At 39.9% G+C, this 22476-nt stretch overlaps 1 protein-coding gene across 6 annotated transcripts in view; it reads left to right on the top strand.

Moving 5' to 3' along the window:
• Positions 1-22476, top strand: part of LOC128877584 (ETS-like protein pointed) — a 177945-nt gene that overhangs the window by 109205 nt on the left and 46264 nt on the right. For 5 of the 6 annotated variants that reach the window (XM_054124999.1, XM_054125003.1, XM_054125000.1 and 2 more), the window contains one exon: positions 15870-15986. In XM_054124999.1, coding sequence (XP_053980974.1) covers positions 15870-15986 — 117 coding nt within the window. Of the gene's footprint in view, positions 1-15659; positions 15794-15869; positions 15987-22476 lie in introns of those variants that run through there. The other variant, XM_054125005.1, reaches the window with a different exon arrangement.

Consider the following 22476-nt stretch of genomic DNA (forward strand, 5'->3'; position numbering starts at 1 on the left):
ATCGCAATACATGGTATAGAGACTGAAAACGTATCCACGAGTATAATTTCCCTGCGTCAATTACCGTGTCTCGAAAACCGTCTCGGTGACCTCGCGAATTAATAACAGCATGAAACGAGAAAGCAATGATCTCCGCTTGGTCGGTAACAGCCGCGGTAGCATTTCGATAAATTTCGCAAAAGTGGTAGCCCTTGCACGCATGTCGATTTTAATAACTAATAACGACGACGATTTGGCAGTCACGAGTGTTTTACGACGTTTTGATATTCGATCTTTGAGCAACAGTGATACGAGTTTGAACAATACGGAGGAGGATTAAATTGTGATTAAAATTTAGTAGTGAAAACAATTTGTTTATTTTGTATAGGTTTCCATTCGTTATTAACCAATTTCATTTAACTCTTAAATGCCCTAAGTTTCAAATTTCATACCGGACTTTTGAATCGAATTGTACACTCGAAATTGGTTTCTTTTTAATACTTGACTGTATGTATGTTATCATTGAATAATGTTCTTTTGAACAAAAGAACGTCAGCTGTCAAAATTGTTCAAATAATAAATACATTGATATTTTTTATAATTTAATTGGGAAAATAAGGCTTCTAAGGGTTAACTGTAGGTTTAGAAATACTTTTCTCGTGCATTTCTAGTTAATTTTTTTAATGTGTTTCGTATTTGTAGATTTTTCATCTCGTATTTTTCTTTAACCTTTTGCACTCCAAATTTTATGATTCGGTACATTTTTATCGAACCTCAGTCAACATAGGAGCAAAGGGATATAGGCAAAGGGTTGTAGGTCAACGTCGCTAAAAGTATTTTTTATTTTTGAATTCTATGTGAAAATATGAAAAAAAATGTCCTCGAAACGCTTCGAACAAACAAAGTTTCCTTATACAGTATGAAATTAATATCTTCTACGTAATGGCACTAGCGTATTACTGAATCTGCTCGTAAATTTAATTTAGCTAATAACTTGATATAGAAATCGTTTCTCGAGTCGCCAGCGAGATATATACCTGATTGCGAGCACGAAAACGTAGAACAATATATCATACGTTGCAGCCGCTTTCTATTAATAATCGGCTACGTCGAAGTTAGGTCAATCACGTGCCGAAGGCTCGATCCAATTCTGGACCGATCGATTCGCGATTTATGCTGTAACATTGTTATTGATTCCGCTCCGATTTAGCACTCCGCGAATTTTGTGTCTTTACACTTCCTCGGAAAATGTTATCTCGCATAGACGTCGACTAACATTCGATATTCGATGGATACCAAATCTAGGAGACCAGAATTAAAATCGACGTAAAGTTTGCATGTAGGACAACTATAGAATCGTGTTACAGGATCTAAAATTATATATATTTTTACATTTGTGTAGATTTTCATAGATTTTCCCATATCTCACTGGGAGATATTCTTAATGAATCTCCAAACTCGATTTTCTAGTGAAATAAAACATCCTGCATGAAAAATTTTATTTTAAATTTTCGACTCAATTTTATGGAAGGAATCAACCCCCTGCCTGGGGTAGAAGGATTTACGACGTACCTTGTATACATTCACGCATTCTCAACGAATCTACGAACTTAATTTTCTGGAAAAATGGAGTACCACGTCTGAAAAATGTTTATTTTGAATTTTCGATTCAGTTTTATATGTGATACATCCTCCTCCTGCTTGGGGGTGCCACAATCTCCAACACACCCTCTATCGATACACCCATTCTTAACGAATCTTTAAACTCTATCCTCTCGAAAAACCCTTCATGAAACATTGTATTCCAATTTTTCTTTTCTATTTTATGCGAGGTATCATACCCTCGCTGTACCACGCAAGCAACCCTATAGATACCAATGTTCTTATTTCATCCTTATGGCCCTTTACCTCCCCCAAACTGAGCCCCATCGAAACCGAAACTCGTGCTCGATAAAATAAACGTCAAAGTCCGCGATTCTCGTTTTCATCGGTTTCTCTTATCTGGAAACAAGCTTGGCGTTCGATGGTCGGACGGGTGGACCCGTTAATTAGCGACTCGTTTAACGGTCGATATTCCTCGGGGTTTTTCTCCGTGGAAAAACCCTCGGGCGACGTAACGAAACCCGGCCGCGCGACCGCGGCGGAACGATAACCGATTCCACCGTAATCGGCCGTTTTATCTGCCACGACCAGGGAGAACCAAGCGGCTAATCAGCCGTGGTACGATAATTGGTCCACGGGCCGCAATCGTGGATCGTCGTCGACGTCGCGAGCGGCGTCCCTACGCGGTTGGAGCGCGTGTGTGCTCGTTGCCGAGCGTCCTCGTGGACGGATCTGTCGTCATGGTGTGCATCAGGAAGTTGGCTAGGCCAAGCGGTTGCATTATCGCGGGACGCACGCCAGCTTGCGCGGTATCTCGGCGAAACACGCGGCTTCTTGATAATCGCCGGCTAACAATGCTCTGCCTACCACTTGTTGCCGTCAGCCGCGGTGCTGACCCTCGGTGCTTGGAAATCTTTCGTTCGAGATACTACTCGGGCTTGTTTTTTTACTTTTTTGTTTTTTTTCTTTAGGGTTTCTGGCACGTTTCAAAATTTACTGGACGTCGACGTAGGTCAGTGTCGGGGATGGAAACGATTTTATTTAAATATTAATACGGAGGGTGTCAAATCTTTCGACTCGAATTTTTTATATTTGGATTCTATTCGTTTCTCATTTAGAAATTAATTGTATTAAATTGGAGTTGCTCCACCGCGAATGATGCTCATTTTTTTTTCTTTATTTATTCATAGTCGCATCAACATTAAGGTCATTAGCGACTAACACATAATTTACAAGTTGAACCCAAGATTTGCCATACGTATGTTACATAGATACTAATTATATGGTGCTAACTCCCGCACGGTGTATCATCGGTTAATTTCACTTGTAATATATCTTCGTATATTCCGATTTCTTTCAAAAATCTTAACGTTTGTTCTATCTTCTCTGGGTTACCTACTGTTTCTTCTAATCTCGCTCCTATATTAAACGCTTTCCTTATTTCAGAGACCTTGTCGCATTTTTGCATGATGTGCTTTACCGTTGAAACCTCGTTGCATAGGTTACATGCGGGCGAGTAAAGATTTCAGAGGTGGTCGGAATGGCTAAGTTTGGCGTATCAATGCTCATTTTTGTGCACATGTGTTCTTATAAATCCCATTGATAATTTAGCCAAAAGGAACTATAAATATTCACTGGAACATGTACACTCTGTCCCATAAATATTCGTATATTTATTGAAGAAATTTGTCTCATTTAAACGAATGCTTCATGTTTCCAAATAAATTTGTAATTGTAAATGTATACATGCGTGAAGTTTATTCATGCATGTATTATTCACAAATTTATAATGAAAAATTGATTTGGAAACATGAAACCTACCCGGTTAAATCAGACTTTCTTCAATAGATATAGAGGGTACGGATACTTGTGGAACTAACTGTATCTCCTACTAGGGTAAAAGGGGTTAAAATATCGTCAATTTTTGAATAGGTTCGATATCTACATTGTCGTACAGATGCAAAAATTTATGAAATATTAGGTTGGCTAAAATGTTCGTTCTCTCTGGAATTCGAATGATACAAACTTAATGAAGACTTCTACAAAGCAGAAATGATAAATTTGCCCAATCGAAGGGGAACGATTATAGAAAAAGATGGACAATATGTTACACGGTAAATATATTCCCCTGCCTAAGAAAAATCAATGTTTATTTGTGCTTGAACATCCAAACTCAATTCTCAATCTCTATCTGCAAACATATGAATTCGCATAAACATCCGCAGTCCATCGATGAGGTCGTTCTACCTATTCCCATAGCCGCAACCCACTGCACGAGTGTGAAATTGTTTCGCAGCAGCCCAGCTCCGTCTCGAAAGTCATTATTCGCTCGCAGATCACAGTGTTTCCCGTGCTTCCGGTCGCAACCGCGTCATGTTACTGATTTAACCAGCGCAACACCGATCATTAAAGTGTATTAACGCGTCCAAGTGGTTTTTTTTTTCATACTTTCTCCGATTAGGCGCAACCAATTATTAACCGCTTCGGTGTCCGGTCTTATCGCACCCAGACACGCGGTTTCGCGATAATCGTTACGCGACAATGTCGTTAGTCGCTTGTTAACATCCATCGCGCTCTTTGTTCGCAATTTGTTAGATTTGAACGTTAAATAATAAATGAATTTGCAATTTCTTTTCTTCAATTAAACTTCAGATACTCTTGCGAGCACTCTGCTTGAGTAAGGTGCAATAGCTTAACACTTTATCTACCGGGCTATTTAGAAACAGTATTAAATTCAAAAAAGAATTTTCAACAATAACATATGCCAGGCTAGACTAACAATAATTCTTCCATATTGTTACTAAATACATTGAAAGCCAAATCTGTTTCCAAAAACTGAACATTGTAAGTAGACAACCATCAACGCAGTAAATAAATTCGAATAGCTAAATACTGCAAGTAAAAAGCCTATATAAGTAGGCATCCGGTAAATAAAGTATTAACAAGTAAAGTCAACACATAGTCAAGAGAATATTATCTTCTTCTTTCGTGAAATATCTCACTCTTCGATCAGAATTATAATTTTCCACTCGAAGGGGATTGGATGAGGTTGTTTCCTCGTATTCGCTCCTACTCGCTGGCCGACATTTGTACCCGCATAAGAATGTTAACCGCGCGAGTTATCGGAGCAACTGGTCGCCTGTGACACCACAACCGGGACTACCGTGGTCCTGAGATTTTTGTTTCTGGTTTTTGCAGACCGTTTTGTAATCTCGTCGCGAGATAACGCATGCGGTCGCCGTATCGAGAAACCGTAACGATTTCCTCCACAGTTGATGTGTCTTATAAAATATTTAAATAAAAATAGTTGATTATCACGCGACTTGTACAACGTACCTCGTTAAGAGTGGACGAATTCCCTCAGCGTCTGAAACGGACCGAAAACATGGCATTCTCCCACGCTAGACTCCCCAGACGATTCACGAAAACGGTTCCAGGCATATCCGGGCATCAGATAGCAGCTAGACAGGGGCATTGTTCCTACGTAGTTCGGAAAGAAGTCAAGCGATCGCGTTGAAGCTCTGTTTGGACGCCATGCGGAGAGAGGCGTGGTTGGAAAGGCCATTAGAATCACAATGCACCGAGTGCAAACAAACTGCTGCGCCGTAGCGGGATAGATAAGCTCTATCTGGCATCCTGGATAGTCCTGGTCAGTCCTTCCAGGGAAAACCGCTGAATCGCGGAAATGTTCCTCTTTGGTAGCAACAGCTATGACATGTTTCCAAATTTAGACAAATTTAGAGTTAGGCAAATTTAATTTGTTGGCTTGTCCGTTTAGAAACTCAGAAATCCACGGTTTACGCGTTGACCTAACCCAGGCTAATAATATTAAAAATGTCTACTTTTCTAGAATCTAACATTTGCAGTTGTACTTACTTTTACCTCTCTAAAATTTATCGATCCTACTCAGGTTTATTTTTTTCGACATCTCACCTTCTGAATTAATGTACTTCGTTTCTTAGTGAAAATCCTTGTCATCCATATGTGGATGACGTGGCGCGTGTGTTATAGTAAATTTTGCCCAAGAGACGCGTGGAGATTCCCACTAATTCTGTAGACTGTTCGCTTAGAGGAAGATCTAATGATTCTTTAAACGACTCTTTTCTTCTCTTTTTTAATTTTAAAATTACAATATTTTGCACTCTGGCATTTGATTTTTTTTTATTTTCACTTTTCTCAAATGGAAACCACAGATAACAAACATCTCCATCTAGAAAGTGCCTTGCTTCTTACTCCTATTCCAGTTCGGAGTTTTCCCACTATTTTTGGGAAAACGTCTCCCAGTTGTGCGATTCGCGGCTGCTCGCGTGGTTTGTGAAGACACGCCGTTTAAATATAGACCTGCCCTCGTTCGAGCTGAATTTATACGGTTTTTTTTCGAGGGGTAAACGGTCCCTCTCCCTCGTTAACGTCGGGGTGAGTTCCCTGTTTAGGGCTATCGGCGTCCCGGCGCTCGAAGCAACAGGTGCGCGACGCTTACTCGTCGAAATCCTGACGACCATGTGTTTTATTAATTAACGCGATCGACAGTTTGTGACTTGATCCCCATTCACAGGTCGATTGTTTAAATCATTATTGGAAAAATTATGTAATAGTTCTAATTGATAGAACTATTAGTTTAATTGATCAGAAACTATAAGATTATTGAAAATGAAGTCAGAATTCTTAATTGTTTGTTTCATTTGTTTGATCTGGCAGCTGCACACAGAGGAATCTTTTTGTCATTAAATGTTCAAAGAACACAGATGTTTATATGTACCAGGATATAAGATATAGCGTACTTCTTTTTTTTTATATCCCCAAGCAGGCTTGATTGTTGCCTTATGTCTTAAAAAAATCAGAAATTTACCGTCTGAATTTCTTTATTTCTTACTGTGCTCCTTGAGCGTCGATTCAACCGTAGAGACTGAGTTATCAAGTCACCATGTCTCGTTTACTAGAAGAGAAAAAAAAAATAAAATTATGTTCCTGCAATTGGATAAATGTCTCCAGTTGCTAAATGTCGAATTCCTGTATTTATTCGGATGAAAATTCTCGTCAGATCGTAGGAGAGAAAATAGAAAATAAAGGACTTCCCAAACGCGGAACGTTGGCTACCAAGTTGCGACACTCTCGTTCTGGATTCGGTTTTTAAGGACTCAATTATGGTCGTGTCCGAAAGAGGGAAGTGTCAATTAGGAGCACGAACGATCGTAGTGGTTTCCACGCGAAAATTGTCATATAAAAAGCTAGACGGGAAAACTCGGCGCCAATATGACTGACACGGCCACTTTCTTGCATGCGAAACACCGATTATCGTTTATCTTCTGTCGAACCGAGACAAAGGGGAACGTCTCGTAGATGAGTCGCGGAGGATCGGTGCCTTCAGACACCATAATCGCCGCCAGTTTCCCATGAGGCCATTGTGTCGCTATTCCGCCGCTTGTGTAAACTCCTTCGGTCTTTTGTACGCCTTTATTGCCTTTGGAAACCGTTCCTAGAAAACGATATCGCTCGCGTTGTTGGCTAATGTCTGTTCGTTGTCTTCGAATTGGTGAAATTCTCGCTTAGGGTATCCTGAGAGGGTTCCGTTAGCGATAGTCAACCCCTATCGATATTAAGGGGGCCAGAAAGTAATGTTCTTTCTTTTACGTTAAATTCAAGCAAATTTTATATCTTTTTATTTTTAATCAATTATGTAATCGCCCTCGTTATTAACAAAATTTTGCCATTTAGCGTGCAAATTTTCGATACCTGATCGATAAAAATCAATTGGTATACACAGTGAGCTGACAAATGATATGGAAGTATTGACAATCGCAGAAACGACGTTACTTTCTGGCCTCATTAATACATTAAGAATAAAAATAAAATTTAAAAGCTCGTTACGAAGGAAACACAAGTTCGCAGAAGATTTTACCATAGGAAATAACCCAAGAACAAAATTAACAAAGAATGTACTATTGTACAAATTGATTTATTGATCAATTTTTCATTTTTAAGAAGAAAGGTGGTAATACAGTATTGCAGCAAATGTTCAGAACTTTTCGACTCAATCTTTAACACATTGAACGCCACATCACCCACATGTGAGTGACAGAACTTTTCCCTAAGTAATTTCAACAATTAATCTCAAGGGCTCTAAATATCGGTGTAAACAAAATCTGCATAGAATTCGTGAATTTTGATGAGAATACAAAAATAAATAATACAACAGATGTTAGATTCTATAGTTTCTAATTGTCTCGAGACACAATTTTAGTCCCACAGGCATTTCCATGCGAACCAATCTGCCAATCAACGTGCCCAACGTTTAAAATTTGATACCGGACTTTTAAATCAAATTGTACACCTGCAATTGCTTTGTTTTTAATATTTGGCTGTATGTAAAAAAGTTGAAAAAATAAACGTTGGCTGTCAAAATTATTCAAATAATAAATACATTGATATTTTTTCAAATTTAGTTTGAAAAATCAGGCTTCCAAGGGTTAAACTAATGTAAAAATTCGAACTATCCCTACCGCCAAAGATCTAGCAACACTAGCCCTATTGTAACCCCTATTATAACCGTTTGGCGAATAATTTCACGATTGAATTAGGGAATAAAAACGTAACCAGAAAATTGTGCTCGCAGACGCGTTCGTACGGCGTCGAAATGAGAGAGTGGAAGATTTTGGAGGCGCGCTACCCAGGCTAGTAGTTTGTTCAGGACAGCTGCCGCAGTTGTTTGGCTGCTGAGTATATTCCAGAGTCGGCGTGGAAAGAGGGATAAGCCAGAAGACGTTGCCAGCACGTGCCCCGTGTCCGTTAAACTCATCTACAAACTTACGCCGGCGTGTTCCACGTGGTAGGGAAAAAATTACGACCCCATAAGCAGCCGGAGCAGCTCGATCGTTTTTTAATTCTCGACAGCTTTTGGGACTCGCGACGTGTCGCACACGCGTTCCCCACAAATATTTTCGATCTTTCTTCTTTTTTCTCTGCAGAAAATCGCAGACGAAACGAATCGTTCGAACCTTATGGGAATACCTTCTCGAAAGTGCACTCTTACGAACCAAACAGAAGTCACGTTATAATAAATGCATATATGTATATCGAGGGAGTACTCTTTTTGTTTTAACTAGTTTCAAGACTATTTTTATGTTTTTTTTATGTTTATTTATACGTTTGTGTGCAAGATTCTGTTTAATTTACAGCTGTTCTGTTCAATTCGATTCAAAGTTGTTTTATTCATTCTGAATTTGGTCGTAACGTTACGTATATCTTCGATTTTTTCTCATAATCATCATTTTTAAGATCTCACAAATATTCTAGTTCATGCCATAGCCAAAAGTGTATTTTATATGTATTAAGAGGACCGAAAAGTAATCAAAATTAAAAAGTCCTTCGATTTCGCATTGGAAAACTTGTTCAAGTCGAAGACGTTTAGATTACTTTTCGACCTCCCTGTACATACATATACAATCTTTGAATCTTGTTAAATAAATAATTTACTAAAAAAGGAGTACCCCCTTACATGCACAATAGAACGTCGAAAATAATGTTGACAGAATAAAGGAAATAAATGAACCTGCAAGTGCATTAAATAGAATTTAACTAATAGTCGTGACTTCGTGTGATCGTTCTAGCAGAGTCAGAGCTCGCATTAAGTAAAAATACCGATCAAAGATCACTTTTAGGTAACGAGCACCGAATCGTAGGAAAATTTCGAACGTCGAGCTGACTAGTCGCGATGACTACGCGTTTTGCAATTAAAAGCAGCGCGGTTCGGTGTAATGAATTTCTTCGACGCGTGACTGCGTACGATTCGCGGCGAATAATGCAGATCGCCGAGCATTTTGACTACCAAATTCGCTCGATATTAATACGCTTCTTCGTCGATCGCGAGCGAAAGAAACCTCGGAAGGGAACGAGATCACGAGCGAACACTTTCTATCGCGGATAATTAGCGAATGGCGAACTTTCATGGGGAACTATGTTGAAATAACTTCTGCGAAGAATGGTAACGTCATTCTTTCGCTTTCATTGTTCCTTCGAGCTTCGAACACATTGGTATGCGGTCTCAGAGTTCGAAGAGTGAATTTTTGAATTGATTAGTCGTTTCTTTGGTCGCGAGAATCAGAATCTGTTATACGACTATACTTACCAGCACTTGAGGACCGAGAAAAATGATAGCGCGATGGATATTAATTTTGACGAATTTTTTATATGTTTACTTGTATTTGACAATCCTTGAGCATCATTAGCAAATGCTAACTCACCAAATAAGCTTCAAGAGAATCAGTAATATTCTCTTTGAACTGACATGTATCTATACATAAAATTACATAGAAATTTTGACGTTTTATCTAACGATAACATTCTTCAATTAATTACAAACGTAGCGATATAGTTGTCTCCAACGTTGCTACAATTCTGATCTCGAAAACAAAGCACGCGTATAAACCGTGCACAATCTGCCCAAAGGAAATTAGAATCACCCCGAAGACATTCTCTCCCGCCGTACAGTCGCCGTGAACATGCTTGAAAATCTGATCCCGTATTCCTGGAAATTTTATTCGTCGGCTATACAGTTGAAGAAGAAACACCAAACGTCGTAATCAATTCTTCTGGACATGTTTAACGAGGGCCAAATGGAATCCTCGGTAGAGAATCGCGCTGGACAGATCTCGCACCCGAATAGAAATGCGTTTTTTAAGTCAATTAAGGCTATCGGATGAAAGAAATATTTCTGTTGACCCCGTATAATTGGTACGGAGGTGGAGTCGGGCACCAAGCAGACGGCAAATAACACGAGCTATGCAAATTTATGTTGAACGCGCCGGGTCAAGTGTCGCCTGGGTCGCGGGTCATTAACCATTTGCATTTCCATTCGATTAAGCAATGGTCACCGCGTCTGACTTGGCTTCGATCGCTCGATATCGAATTTTTCTGTACGAAAAAAGACGACTGATCGCGCACCTGCGGCCCCTTGTACCCTCGCGAGCCATACGACCATAACCGAAACTCCCTAACCTCGTGGGACAGAAATAATTCTAATTAAAGAAAAAATACGTGTTGGATACATGATTTTCTATGCATTCAGACAGAGCCAAGTGGTACTATGCTTCTCATATAGACTCAATAAAAATTAAACTATTACTATTAGAATTTTTATATTTATATCAGGTGTACGCACAAGTCTTATAGGCTTTCTGATATTCGTACGAATGGTCGATTGCATCCGAGCAAATGAATAACAGATCGTACTTGATCGTACTTCTTATTAAAGAAGTCTTAAATACTAATCAACAAAATAATTTCCATCATTTTCTAACATATTTTGCCAGCATAATGGCAGTTATCGAAAAACTTTTCCAAGTCGAAGACATTTTGAGTACTTTTATAATCTCGTTTCTGTAGTCAATCTCATAAGTATTCGTACCGTCTATAGCTATTAAAGAAATCTGTCTAAATTAAATGACAGGGTTTGATATTTTCAAATAAATGATCTAATAAGCTATCATCTAATTTAGACAAATTTCTTCAACAGACATGAAGGGTGCGAATACTTACGAAACTGACTGTAGTTCCCTTGAAAAGTATAAATTCCATTCGGTTTAATGGCTTAATTCGATACAGAAATCTACAAAACTTCTGCATCCATCTGATATAAATATAAAAATTCGTAAAATGTCTATCGCTCTTATACACTGTATCAGGAAGTTTCACGCTAAGAAATTATTTTAGAAAGACTCTTGAGAATTTGGGAGTCTCAGAATTCGGAATCACGCGACTATAAAAGGCTTTCGACCATGGAGGTCCCCTGGCTGACAGGAGATCGATCCATCGTGGAAACGAGCGGTGCACACGATCCCCGAAATCTGACGAGAATCGCGCGCATTACGCACGCCTCGACATTGGTCGATCATACGCGGCATTCGCAACGAGCCAGCCACAGGCGTCGTTCCTGCAAAAGTTGCTCAATTAGGATTCCGTTCACGCTGGCAGCGTTGCGCCGTGGCACGTGGGTTTTCAATTCGACTCCCCCGGGAGTCGGCGGCGTCGTTGTTTCAACCTTCCACGAGGAGACGCTTCTTCCTTCCTTCGATTACACGCTCGTACTCGCGCCGCGATGAATAATTCCGTAACGGAGCTGTTACACTTTCCTACCGCCGCTTTTCGCTCGGGATCGCGTCGATCTCTAAACTCGCTGTTTTTAATTTGTACTAGTCCATTTCACGCGTTTATGCCACTTATTGTCGCGCTATTCGTATTAACCCTTTGCACTCGAGAGGTGACTCTCAGTCACCATCAGGTTCGACACAGTAAATCAACAAACAATAATGTTTCTTTAGGTTCAGCTTCTTTAGAACTCGAAGTTTCATAAATAAAATGATTGTCGGTGAAGTAAAGGTGACCGGATTCTCAAATCTCAAATTAGTTAGCGAACACAATTTGGGCTACATCTTCGAAGTCAATCTAAGCTTATCATTCATGGCAATAGAATGCTTAGAAAGCATATCTCGAGTTGCTAATAGATACCAGCAAAAAAAAGCCTCGAGTTCAAAGGGTTAATATGTGAAACACACCTTTAAGTGTCATGGAAAAATGTGATCTTTCTGGCAAAGTCAGTGGCTATACAGTTTTTGTGATTTTTTATTAAATATATACACGATCTGTGACACGAACATGCAGGATGATCTAATACATCACTGGTCCTTGAAGAACAATTCATGGAGGGCCTGCTCGACGAAAGGTATACATTTTGCTCATCCCACAAGTTCATGTCACTTGGTGTTCTGCTATTCGAATTAATATGTGAAACACACTCTTAAGTTTCATGGAAAAAATGTAATCTTTCTGGCAAAGTCAGTGGCTATACAATCATGTGTGATTTTTTATTAAATATACACACAATCTATGGCACGAACATATAGAGTGCATTTTTGGAGTCCTTCGATGAAAGGAATGTATTTTGCACACCCTCCTACTGAAGGACAATTTTTATTTTCGCACGAGGACAAAGTTCCTTCCTCTGCAAAATAACCACGCGTTGTTACAAACTTGTACATCGCTGGTCCTTTGTTTTCACACCAGGGAGCGTTATATCTTATCAAAGTCGCTGCCTTACGGTTCTTCCGTTTACGATAAACAAGTGTTACTTCGGAGAGAGAGGTTACTCTTTTAGAACGAAACGACCGAGTCTTTCGATATCCACCGCAAGATTTGCAAAAATAAAACTTGGTAATATCGTGTCATTTAACTCCTTCAACCCTGCTGTTTTCTATTTAAATTTTATCCGTTTCTCTTTTAAAAATTATATGTATCGAATTATTTTTAACATATATTCCTGTGAGTTCCAATAGTAACCTCGCCAACAGCAACCAGATACATTCACTAGGACATATATGTATCGCTAGGATAGAAAGGGTTAAAATAATCCCAGAAAAATTCCAAGGATTGCAAACACTTTTTATCATTTCTTTACCGAATTTTAAGCATGAGACCGTCCTATTGCGCTCTTTGGAAAGTAATTTCATTCGTGAAAGAAGAACAATTTTCTTATAATACATAAATATTTTATTCAATCACACATAAATCATTTGACTCGAATTTTGCCATCTTCCTCCTAGTAGTATAACGATTCCACGTTCGATCCAAATGATTCCGATAGCCTGATTTTAATAACAACTGAGAAACAAACTGAGTTCAAACTACGTCATGATGACACGGTTTAAAATGACTAAGGCCGATCGCACACGGGCGCAACTGATCAGTTTCAAACCACCCTGAAACTAGTTGTGTGTGACCGTGGATCTAGGTAAAACAAAGATAGTGGAGTAGGTAAAACGAAGAGCGCAAACGCTACACTTTGCAACAATGATTTCAAATCGGTTGCGCCCATGTACGTTCGATCTAAGCCAATATTTAGAAAATAGTCGAGAATGGGGTGGACGCGAGCGACCACCGCGGCGTTGCGGTACTCGACCACCTGTACAGAGGGGTTAGCATGACTCGATAAAAATCATGTAGTTTGTCGAGCGCCAATGATATCTGCGCAGCTGAATTTGCATGGCTATGAGCTCTCTTCCAACGGCGCGCCGCCAAAAGTCCATTACGTATGTATGGCGTGCACGCACGGTAAGTCTCCCGTAACCCATAAGCACCTTTGTCTCTACGCGCACAGCCACACGCCGCTGCGTAACAGCGTGTAGAACTGCGGCACGAACACGCGCGAGCGCGAATTTGCATACCTGCGCGCGGTTACAAACGTACAAAGTATCGATACATCGTTCCAACCTGGAAGCAGCGCTCGAGCGCGAAACTGCTGTTCGCCTGCTGGCTCTCTAGTTTCGAGATCCACGAGCCTCCTCGAAGGCGCTTGACGAATTCGAAACCCGTTGCAATTTCTGCCGTTCGAGCTGTCGCAGTGTTTCTTTATAGAATCTGAGTCTGGAAAACGTGAAAAACAAAGGTTTTCTCCCAAAGGTTTTCTTCTGAACCAAGTGTACTTTTAGGAGGCCTTACTTCTCAGTGGCTAAGGATGGAGAATTTCCTTAGATTGGAACTACCAAGGCTGTCAATTTGATCCATGTACCTTAGACTTCTTTATAAAGTTACTGAATCATTGACAACATTTTTGTCACAATTTTTAGTAAGAATGATTCGAATAGAGAACTAGGTATCATAGGTATCATAGGTCACATCTCATAAGTTCATGTTGCAGACTATACCAATAGTTAATGAAACAAACTTACAGGTCCTCAATCATAATTGAACGACAGTGGTTGAAAACCGACTTACAAGAATACAGAAAAGGCAAAACTAATTTATTATTAATGCAAAACTAATCTCATAGCTCAGCGAATAGTGTAATCAAACGCAAAATCTATCCATGCTCGCTCACTTCCGTTTGATTACATTTAAAAGTGAAAAACGAAACCAGAATGGTTTTCAACCATAAAACTAAATTTTATAGAGATGATATAATGACTATGTCGGGAACTCTACCTTGAAAGACATTGTACGGTCCATGAGAAGTATGCGTCGGCAGTTTTCCATTTCGATTAATCGATGTCCCTCATCGTAAAGCTACCGAAGAGGGTAAAAATGATCCGAAGAAGGGAACGAAACATGAAGGGTTGAGAGAAAAAAGGAAAGTATTTCGCGCGAGCGCCATAAGGTGTACCTCACCGCGGTGCTCACGGGATAGAGCAAGCGTACCTACAACGACGATGCACCTGCACCTGCCTGGCAGTTGCACCCCTCTTTACGACGATGCTATCTAGGATGGTGTGCATGCCCCCCTCGCCTGTTCGCTTTCGCTGCTCCTGCCGCCGCCGTGGCCGCGACACCTGACGCTCCTTCGTATATACACGCGCTTCGTTCTCTCTTCTGCACACCGCGCGTGCAAGCCGCTTTGTGAGAAGTACCATTAACCTGCCTTCTCACACATTCAGCTCCGAGCCCAGGGCTCTCGTCTGTCTTCTCCCTCGTTTCGCATCGAATCCCGACAGGTACCACCTACCATCGAATCACCGATGGGGACACTCTGACACCCAGAAATTTCACAATTTTAACAAAAAGTTGGGTGGAACTCGAGGGTGAAGAATTGGGGGGAAAAGATGAGATGTTCTTTCTGGTGGAGAATCTGTAGAAATTTTTCAAGTTTCCTCCTTGTAGGAAGGAAAAGGTTGCTTAGACTTCTGCAGGTCTTCTTGTTCTTCCGAGAGTGAGAGATTCGTGCTTTGGAAACTTTTAGCATTCTTCTTTGGATAAATAAAAAATTCGAAGCACTAAAACACTTCTCTTTGCTAATGAATAGACTGCAGATCTTTATGCATTTATAGGAAATTTGAATGTGCAAGAAACTATAAAATGCAAACAATATGCAAAAATGAAAAAAAAGATTGAAAGTAAAGTTCATGTTATAATACTTGGAGAATGAAATAAATTCCTACTTAGGTTCAATTTTTGTAGGCACGTTCGCGAAGATTTTATTTTGCATAAAGATCCGCAGTCTACTAATGAATGACTCTTTCACTTCGATAAGTTGGAGAACGGTTTATCCATCCTCTCGAGTTCTGCCGAGGTCCCTTTTTGCTCCCGTTAGTCTTTCCTACGTAAAACGTTTCCGACTAGGTTTGGGTCCCTAAAACTGGGCTTTCCTCGCAGCATAAGAAATTAATTTGAAACCTACTGTTTCAATTTTAATTTCAATGGAAAGAGGCTTCGCGAACCATTTCTAATAGTAAGCAAAACACTTTTATTGTAATCGAGTAACTGTCCTTGACTCCGTCAATCTAACAAGTCTTTTCACCTTTCAGATATACCGGCGCAAGTGCCGCCGTTAACGCCTGGGACCAACAAGAAGATGACCGAGGCCCTGGAGGCCTCTTTCGCCTCCTGGGAAAAGGAACGAGTCCGCCTCAACATAACCAAAGGTCAGTTTAGTATATTCTAAGCTTCCCTTGCTTTCTAGGTACTTTCAAAACACCTGCTATTTTTAACAGAACTCCAAGCACCAGTAAAAAAGAAACAAAACGCCCTACTTGTTTTTAAAAGGAAATAACCTCAAACTCTCCTCTTTAATTGAAATCACTAATTACCAGCCTGTGGATTTATATACACTTGCAGGAAATTTGAATGTGCTAAAAATTACAAAATACACACAGTACGGAACCATACGAAAAATGTTGAAAGTGAACTTCATATTATAATATTCGCAGAGTAAAATGAAATGAACGAATATTCTTCAACGGGAAATTCTTCTCCCTTCGCTACATCTCGCGTTAATGTACAAAATCCTTTATTTACAGGCTTTTACCTTACTTCGAGACATTAATATTTAATTTTTTCGTTGCGTAATTTTCGCTCATGCTCGCACGACATTTCCAACGACTTTTGAACGGACGGTATAACCCAACCTTGCAGAAAGCGGTCTTTTATGTCTCCTTCCCTCGCAACCTTGCGCGGCGTGCAGGTATCCCAACGACTTTTAATTACACGATTCGATACGCGAGTTGAACTTTGATGTTTTCATCGGGGAGATGAATACATTGATACGATTATCGATGCTTCATTAGCGCAGAGTTTTACGCGGACCTTCGTCCTCGAGGAAACGACGCCATTACCACTGGCGATCGTTTGCGCGCGGTGTTAACGATAACGAGCGTCGGTGAGCGTTCAAATCCTTCTGTTCCAAGTTATCAAAGTGGCAACCGTAACGTAGATCGCCTCGAAAATGATACGATCGTGTCGATGATTCGAGGACATCTCCAGAGACAATTCGCTACATCGAAGATGGGAAGGTTTAATACCTCGCTCTTAGACGGGAGATGGAAGAGTGGATCGCTGGGTGGCGATTCGGAAATTAGCAGAATTTTTTGCTTCTATTGGGTGTCAATGGAACTCGTTGGAATTGAAATGCTGGCACAAGAATGTTGCTAATCTTGCACGAAGAAAGGGATAGAATATTTCACAGTGGCGATTGAAATTTAACTAGTCACTTTGATCCTTATATGTTGATTTCATCATTGTACATCGTTCGAATCGAATCTCTGAAATTTCAAGTTTATCACGATCGGTTGAATGGTCATTTTCAAACTGTAGTGTATATTTTTCATAATGATAATTCATATAATATATGAATTATCATTATCCAATATATGGATTATTCAATTCAGTTCCATATAATTATAATTATAAATACATTACTCGTTTCATGCCTTAAATATCAGCAGATATTACTTCACACGAACCATAAGAGATTCCAACTTCATCGGCAACTTTACATGAACCATAAGTGATTCCAACTTTTTCAGCAACTTCCCTACTTATAATTCATCAGTTAATCTTGACTTCTTGATGCTGTTGATCTTCCAACTCTACGCTTGTAAATTTGAACACCATGAAATCAGCTGTCATTAAATGCGAAAGGTTCTATCTCGATCGTCAAATTCCTCGCCAAGTTATATCAAAGAATAGGAATTTTGCAGTAATAATAGTTACAAGCAATAAAAAAAATTCATAAATTTTTGCGAATGTGATCATTGCAAGAACCTGTCCATCAGTAAAATGCAAGTGGTTCCATCGCTTTCAGGCCGAACATACGTGAAATAGTACTCTTTTTGCGATAAAGCTGGTAAAGAAACGGGTAAAACCGAGAGAAATATTTTACACGATCATAGATTGACCGACAGTGGTTGAAAACCGACTTACTAGAATGCAAAACTAATCTCATAGCTCTGCGACCAATGTAATCAAACGCTAACACAATCCTGTAGCTCAGCGAATAGTGTAATCAAGCACAAAGCCTGTCGTCTTCAATCATTGACTCACTTCCGTTTGATTACATTTAAAAGTGAAAAACGAAACTAAAATGGTTTTCAACCATAAAACAAAAATATATATGTCGAATCGAGTAACCTCCTCCTTTCCGAAGTCGGTTAAAAAAGAGAAGCTTCTCATTTGGTTGCGCGCAAGCAGCACACGGTCGACCGATCTCGGGTGAAATTTCTGAAAAATCGGTGACGAGAGGAGAGCCGATGCGTGCTGGCGCTGAAAGAGGGAAAAGCTGTGGGTGCGTGCGTGAGTGCGGCAGCGCGGAGACAGGCGCGCGGGTATACTGCGATGTGATGTGATGTGCGACGAGCCGACGATGTGCAGGAATTGTGAATGTGATGTTGATGGTTCTCTGATGGGGAGCCGATGCCACACATCCGGTATGCGCATTCAGAGCCACGCGGGTGTGACGTTACTTCCGGTCTACATGGCCCCGGGTTCGTACCCTCCAGGCCAGATCACCTACAGTCTGACCTCCGTGAACCTAACGAGCAACCTCGCGCCGTTCCACTTCGAGCCGCGATCGTTCCGTTCCCTTCTTTCGCTTCTGCTGCTCGCTCCTCCTTCTTTATTTAATCTGTACCTCTATTTTTTCGCCCGGTTTATTGTCTCTTCGACCTTTTCGTTCGCCATTGTCTCTGACCGTGCCGCGACTGTTCGTCACGGTGCCAAGTTGTCGTTTCCACGAGCTACGGCTGGGCTAGGCTCCGCGCCGATGGATCCCTGGCCTGTTTCGTCAAATCACGCGCTAATTTTCATCCTATGGAGATTTGCGCCGGTGCGTAACGTTTCGAACAGCGGCACTTTGGTTGGCGAGGGAACTCTGAGAATCATCAGATAAAAGTTTCTATGAATATTCAGCGGTACGACCTAAAAACTGTACCGTGTTTCGGTACAGGTACTTTCTGTCTCGAAATACCCTTTGCCGAGGATCCAACCGTGAGCGTCGAGAAAACGTTTTATTTTATTTGCTCGTATACACCGGGTAGCATATTAAACCTTTGCAATCCGAATTATATTTCAATTTCGTTACCAGCAGCTCCCAACGCTTTTAAGTATTTCATTTGAAATTTAACTAAAAAAATAAGGCAATTTAAATAGCGGTTTTATTCTCACTTTTGTTGTATTTTATAATCGTCGAGTGTACGATATATCTCTTTGAACAATTTCCTTCCCTATTCATTTGGACGTAAAAGAATGTCGAATGGAACTCGACAAAGGAGCTCTTGAAATAAAAACTGACGCAAGGTCCTGCAACCTAATTAAAAGAATACACGAGTTTTAGGGTGATAAAATGCCCATCGGTAGTCAGCTTCTGCAAATAACCTAACAGGTCTCTAATGCTTTAAAATATTACGCCCGTTAAGCCGACATCCGTAATCGTCCTATATCTCGATGCTTTTTCGCTTCTTTAATTATTCTCCGGGATGATCCTTGTCCTTAATTGGGTCGTAATATTTGTATTGGTATAAATTATATCGTATTCGCATTTGCCGTTGGACGACACCCGTTAAATCGTCTTTATTCGATCCCGTAATTACGCATATGCGAACGTTTACGATCGACAAATTACCCGGCCTACAGTTTAACAATTACGCGTCGGATTAAACGTACGAAGCAAGAGCGAGTACAATTACACGTTCATCCCCGAAGGCCGGGTGTAGCTCGGAAGGTTCGAATCCAAAAAATTTGGAAGATCAAGGATCTATAATTATGCTACAAAAGTTTGAAGGTTCGAAAACGTAACGTCTACTGGCCAACATTTTCTTAACATCTTCTAACTCGTGTTTTTTTATACAAAATCGCAGAGGGAGACATTTAAAATAATATTTGAATCGCAAAGCGTGTCCTGTTCTACATAAAATCTATTTTGTACGAGAAACGACAATTCGTATTTTGAAACGCGTCAACCTGCATCTCGATGACCGTTTATATAAAAAACGAATGAATATTGCACGTTGCCAGTGTTTAAAATTCGCGCGTATTCATAAATTTTCATTTCGATAGCCGCCAAATCGACCTTCTAGGCAATGCAAACTCCTTATCGGTGTTTACGCAGTAGAATGCAAAATGGCACCGTTTGTTTGCCTTCGAAACAACGCGACCTTACCACCAACTAGCGACACGAAAACTTCTCAAATGTAGTACTGAGAATGCCATGGAAAAACATTCGAAAACGAACATTTTGAGATTTCTCTGGGCTATGAAATATTGTTTTTCTTATTCTTTAAACTTTAAGGTAGTATATTAACAAAAAAAAAGAATCGATTTTCTGAAATTTCTGGAGTAGTCTTCCCTCTTAAGAAAATGATTGATCAAACTATTGTCGTTCAGATTATGTTTTGCCTCGATTATGATTATTTGCCTTGATTATATGTTTCCTCGATTCTCCCGAATATTTGTATCGCGAAATCGCACGTGCGTGCTATATAACAAACGAAGGAGCACCTGTCACACACAGACGCCGCGCCGTGCATTCGCGATTGCATTGTAGGACGTCAGAACCCCCTGATGCATTCGTTATTATGATTTATTCAGAATCTGCCTTTCTTATGAATAATAAGCGCCGCCAAGGATGCATCCTCTGTGTCGAATCGAAGAGGTTCGTCACGTACCGGCCAAGCACGCATCGTCGCACCGACAGAACGTTCCCTCGTCGCTAAAACTCGAGGATCTTCCTTTAATTCGCGCGTTTCCAGGCTTGACTAGCCACGATCGGATTCAATTCTCCGCTGCGATTGAGATTCAGTCGAGAATCCGTGTCGCGTGTGTGTGTTCCCAGCGTTTAAATAGAGTGATTCGAGGTCGCCGGTGAATCTCGGCAAAATTTATTCGTGTCGCGGATTAGTCTATAGAGAAAAAGACTGATAAGATTTTCCGAGCTGTGAAAACGAAACGTAGTTGGCCTGAATGGTTAGGCTTTAGACTTTAATAGACTATGGACTATTCGTTAGAACGAATACATTTTTTTGACCTTTCTATTTCTTTTCTGAAGGGACACGCGTATTCATTTAAACAACTTAAATGTTACTATGATCGTGATATACACCCCCGCTTAGAAGTATGTGAACACTAAATATCTAATAAAAGTTGCGAATCTATTAATATGAATTATTCGGTTGTCTGGAAAGTCCATGTCGATTTTTGGTTGGTGGTACAGATCTGAATATATTGGAATGATTGAACACAAATAAATATATGTATATATACATCTCTTGAAAGGCGGAAAGGCTGTGGAACGTAATGATACTTATGTAATTCAATAAATATATATCAAAATCAAATATGCCTTTGAATTTTTCTTAAAAATTTGCACTAACTTTCTGAACAACCGAGTATATCATTTATCTTTCGATATGTTTATGTTGTATTAGCGAATATATTTTATTAATAGTTCTTTTAATATCACATTAGTAATGATAAAAAGCTTTAGAGATAACTAAATAATGTTAACATGTTTTTTTACCTAATTTGGGTACTATTAATTTCTTCGTTGTATCCGAAGTAATATTATCTCATTTATTTTGTAATATTTCCCCATAAATGTGTTTGATATATTGAACATTCTATCTGGACTTCTCTATCTAAACGATCCCGTGGTTCCACTATAAAATTAAATATGGCAGTCAAAACATCTAATATAATTAAGTGTTGTTAAATACACAACCAATATAGAATTTAACAACAAAAGTTGTATAGTAATAATTCACGATGTATATTAATTATTCATTGAAAGTAGTACGTGTCCACATATTTATGAGCGAAGGTGTACCTATATGTATGTTTATTAATAGAATAGTATGTAGTCGTGACAAGCAATAGTTTCGTTTGATATTAAAGGACAATGGTAGAAATTGGTCAATTTTGAAGGCAGGAAAGGAATTAAAATGCATAATGTGTTTTTCAGTATTACTTCATTCAAACATTATCTATTATTGTGAATATGAAGATGGTGAATGGGTTTTCAGTTGTTGCCCTCAAATAACAATTTGATGGTGCCTCGGAAATTATCGACACTAAACTATCGATTCTGCTGATTTCCGAGATAATTATTTTGCTGATACATAACCACTCACGGAAAACAACGATGAGTAATTTTACCAATCATAACGTTTTTAAGCTTATGCTTACTTTTCACAACTTCCCATATTACCCAATTTCTACCATTATTCTGTAGATATATTTCGTGTATCGTCGCACCTGTGACAAAAGCGAGGCATCACAAAGGTGAACGTTGATTCGCCAATCTCTACCAGCTGGTGTAAATGGTTTGAAACGTTGCGTCTACCGTTCCTTGTCTCCGCGAGCAATCGCATTTTTCCCCCCGAGACGTTTGGCGATTGCTAAAGGTGTCTAAAAGCATCGATAAAGGACAATCGAGGCTCCATCGACATCCTTAAACAAAGATAGGTGCCGCAGGTGCCACGCGCAAGCTTTCACGGCAATGATCGGAACACCGACTGTGATTTCGGTCGGTTGGTTTAGGAACCGTCTGCCGCGACGGGGCACAGTTTGCCTACGATACGATTGTACCTGCTCTCCAGTGATAAATTTCACCAGCGTTTCGTACAGGTGGACGCCAATTTCTTC

This window comes from Hylaeus volcanicus, chromosome 5 (assembly GCF_026283585.1).
Source record: "Hylaeus volcanicus isolate JK05 chromosome 5, UHH_iyHylVolc1.0_haploid, whole genome shotgun sequence".
In the NCBI taxonomy this organism is placed as follows: domain Eukaryota; kingdom Metazoa; phylum Arthropoda; class Insecta; order Hymenoptera; family Colletidae; genus Hylaeus; species Hylaeus volcanicus.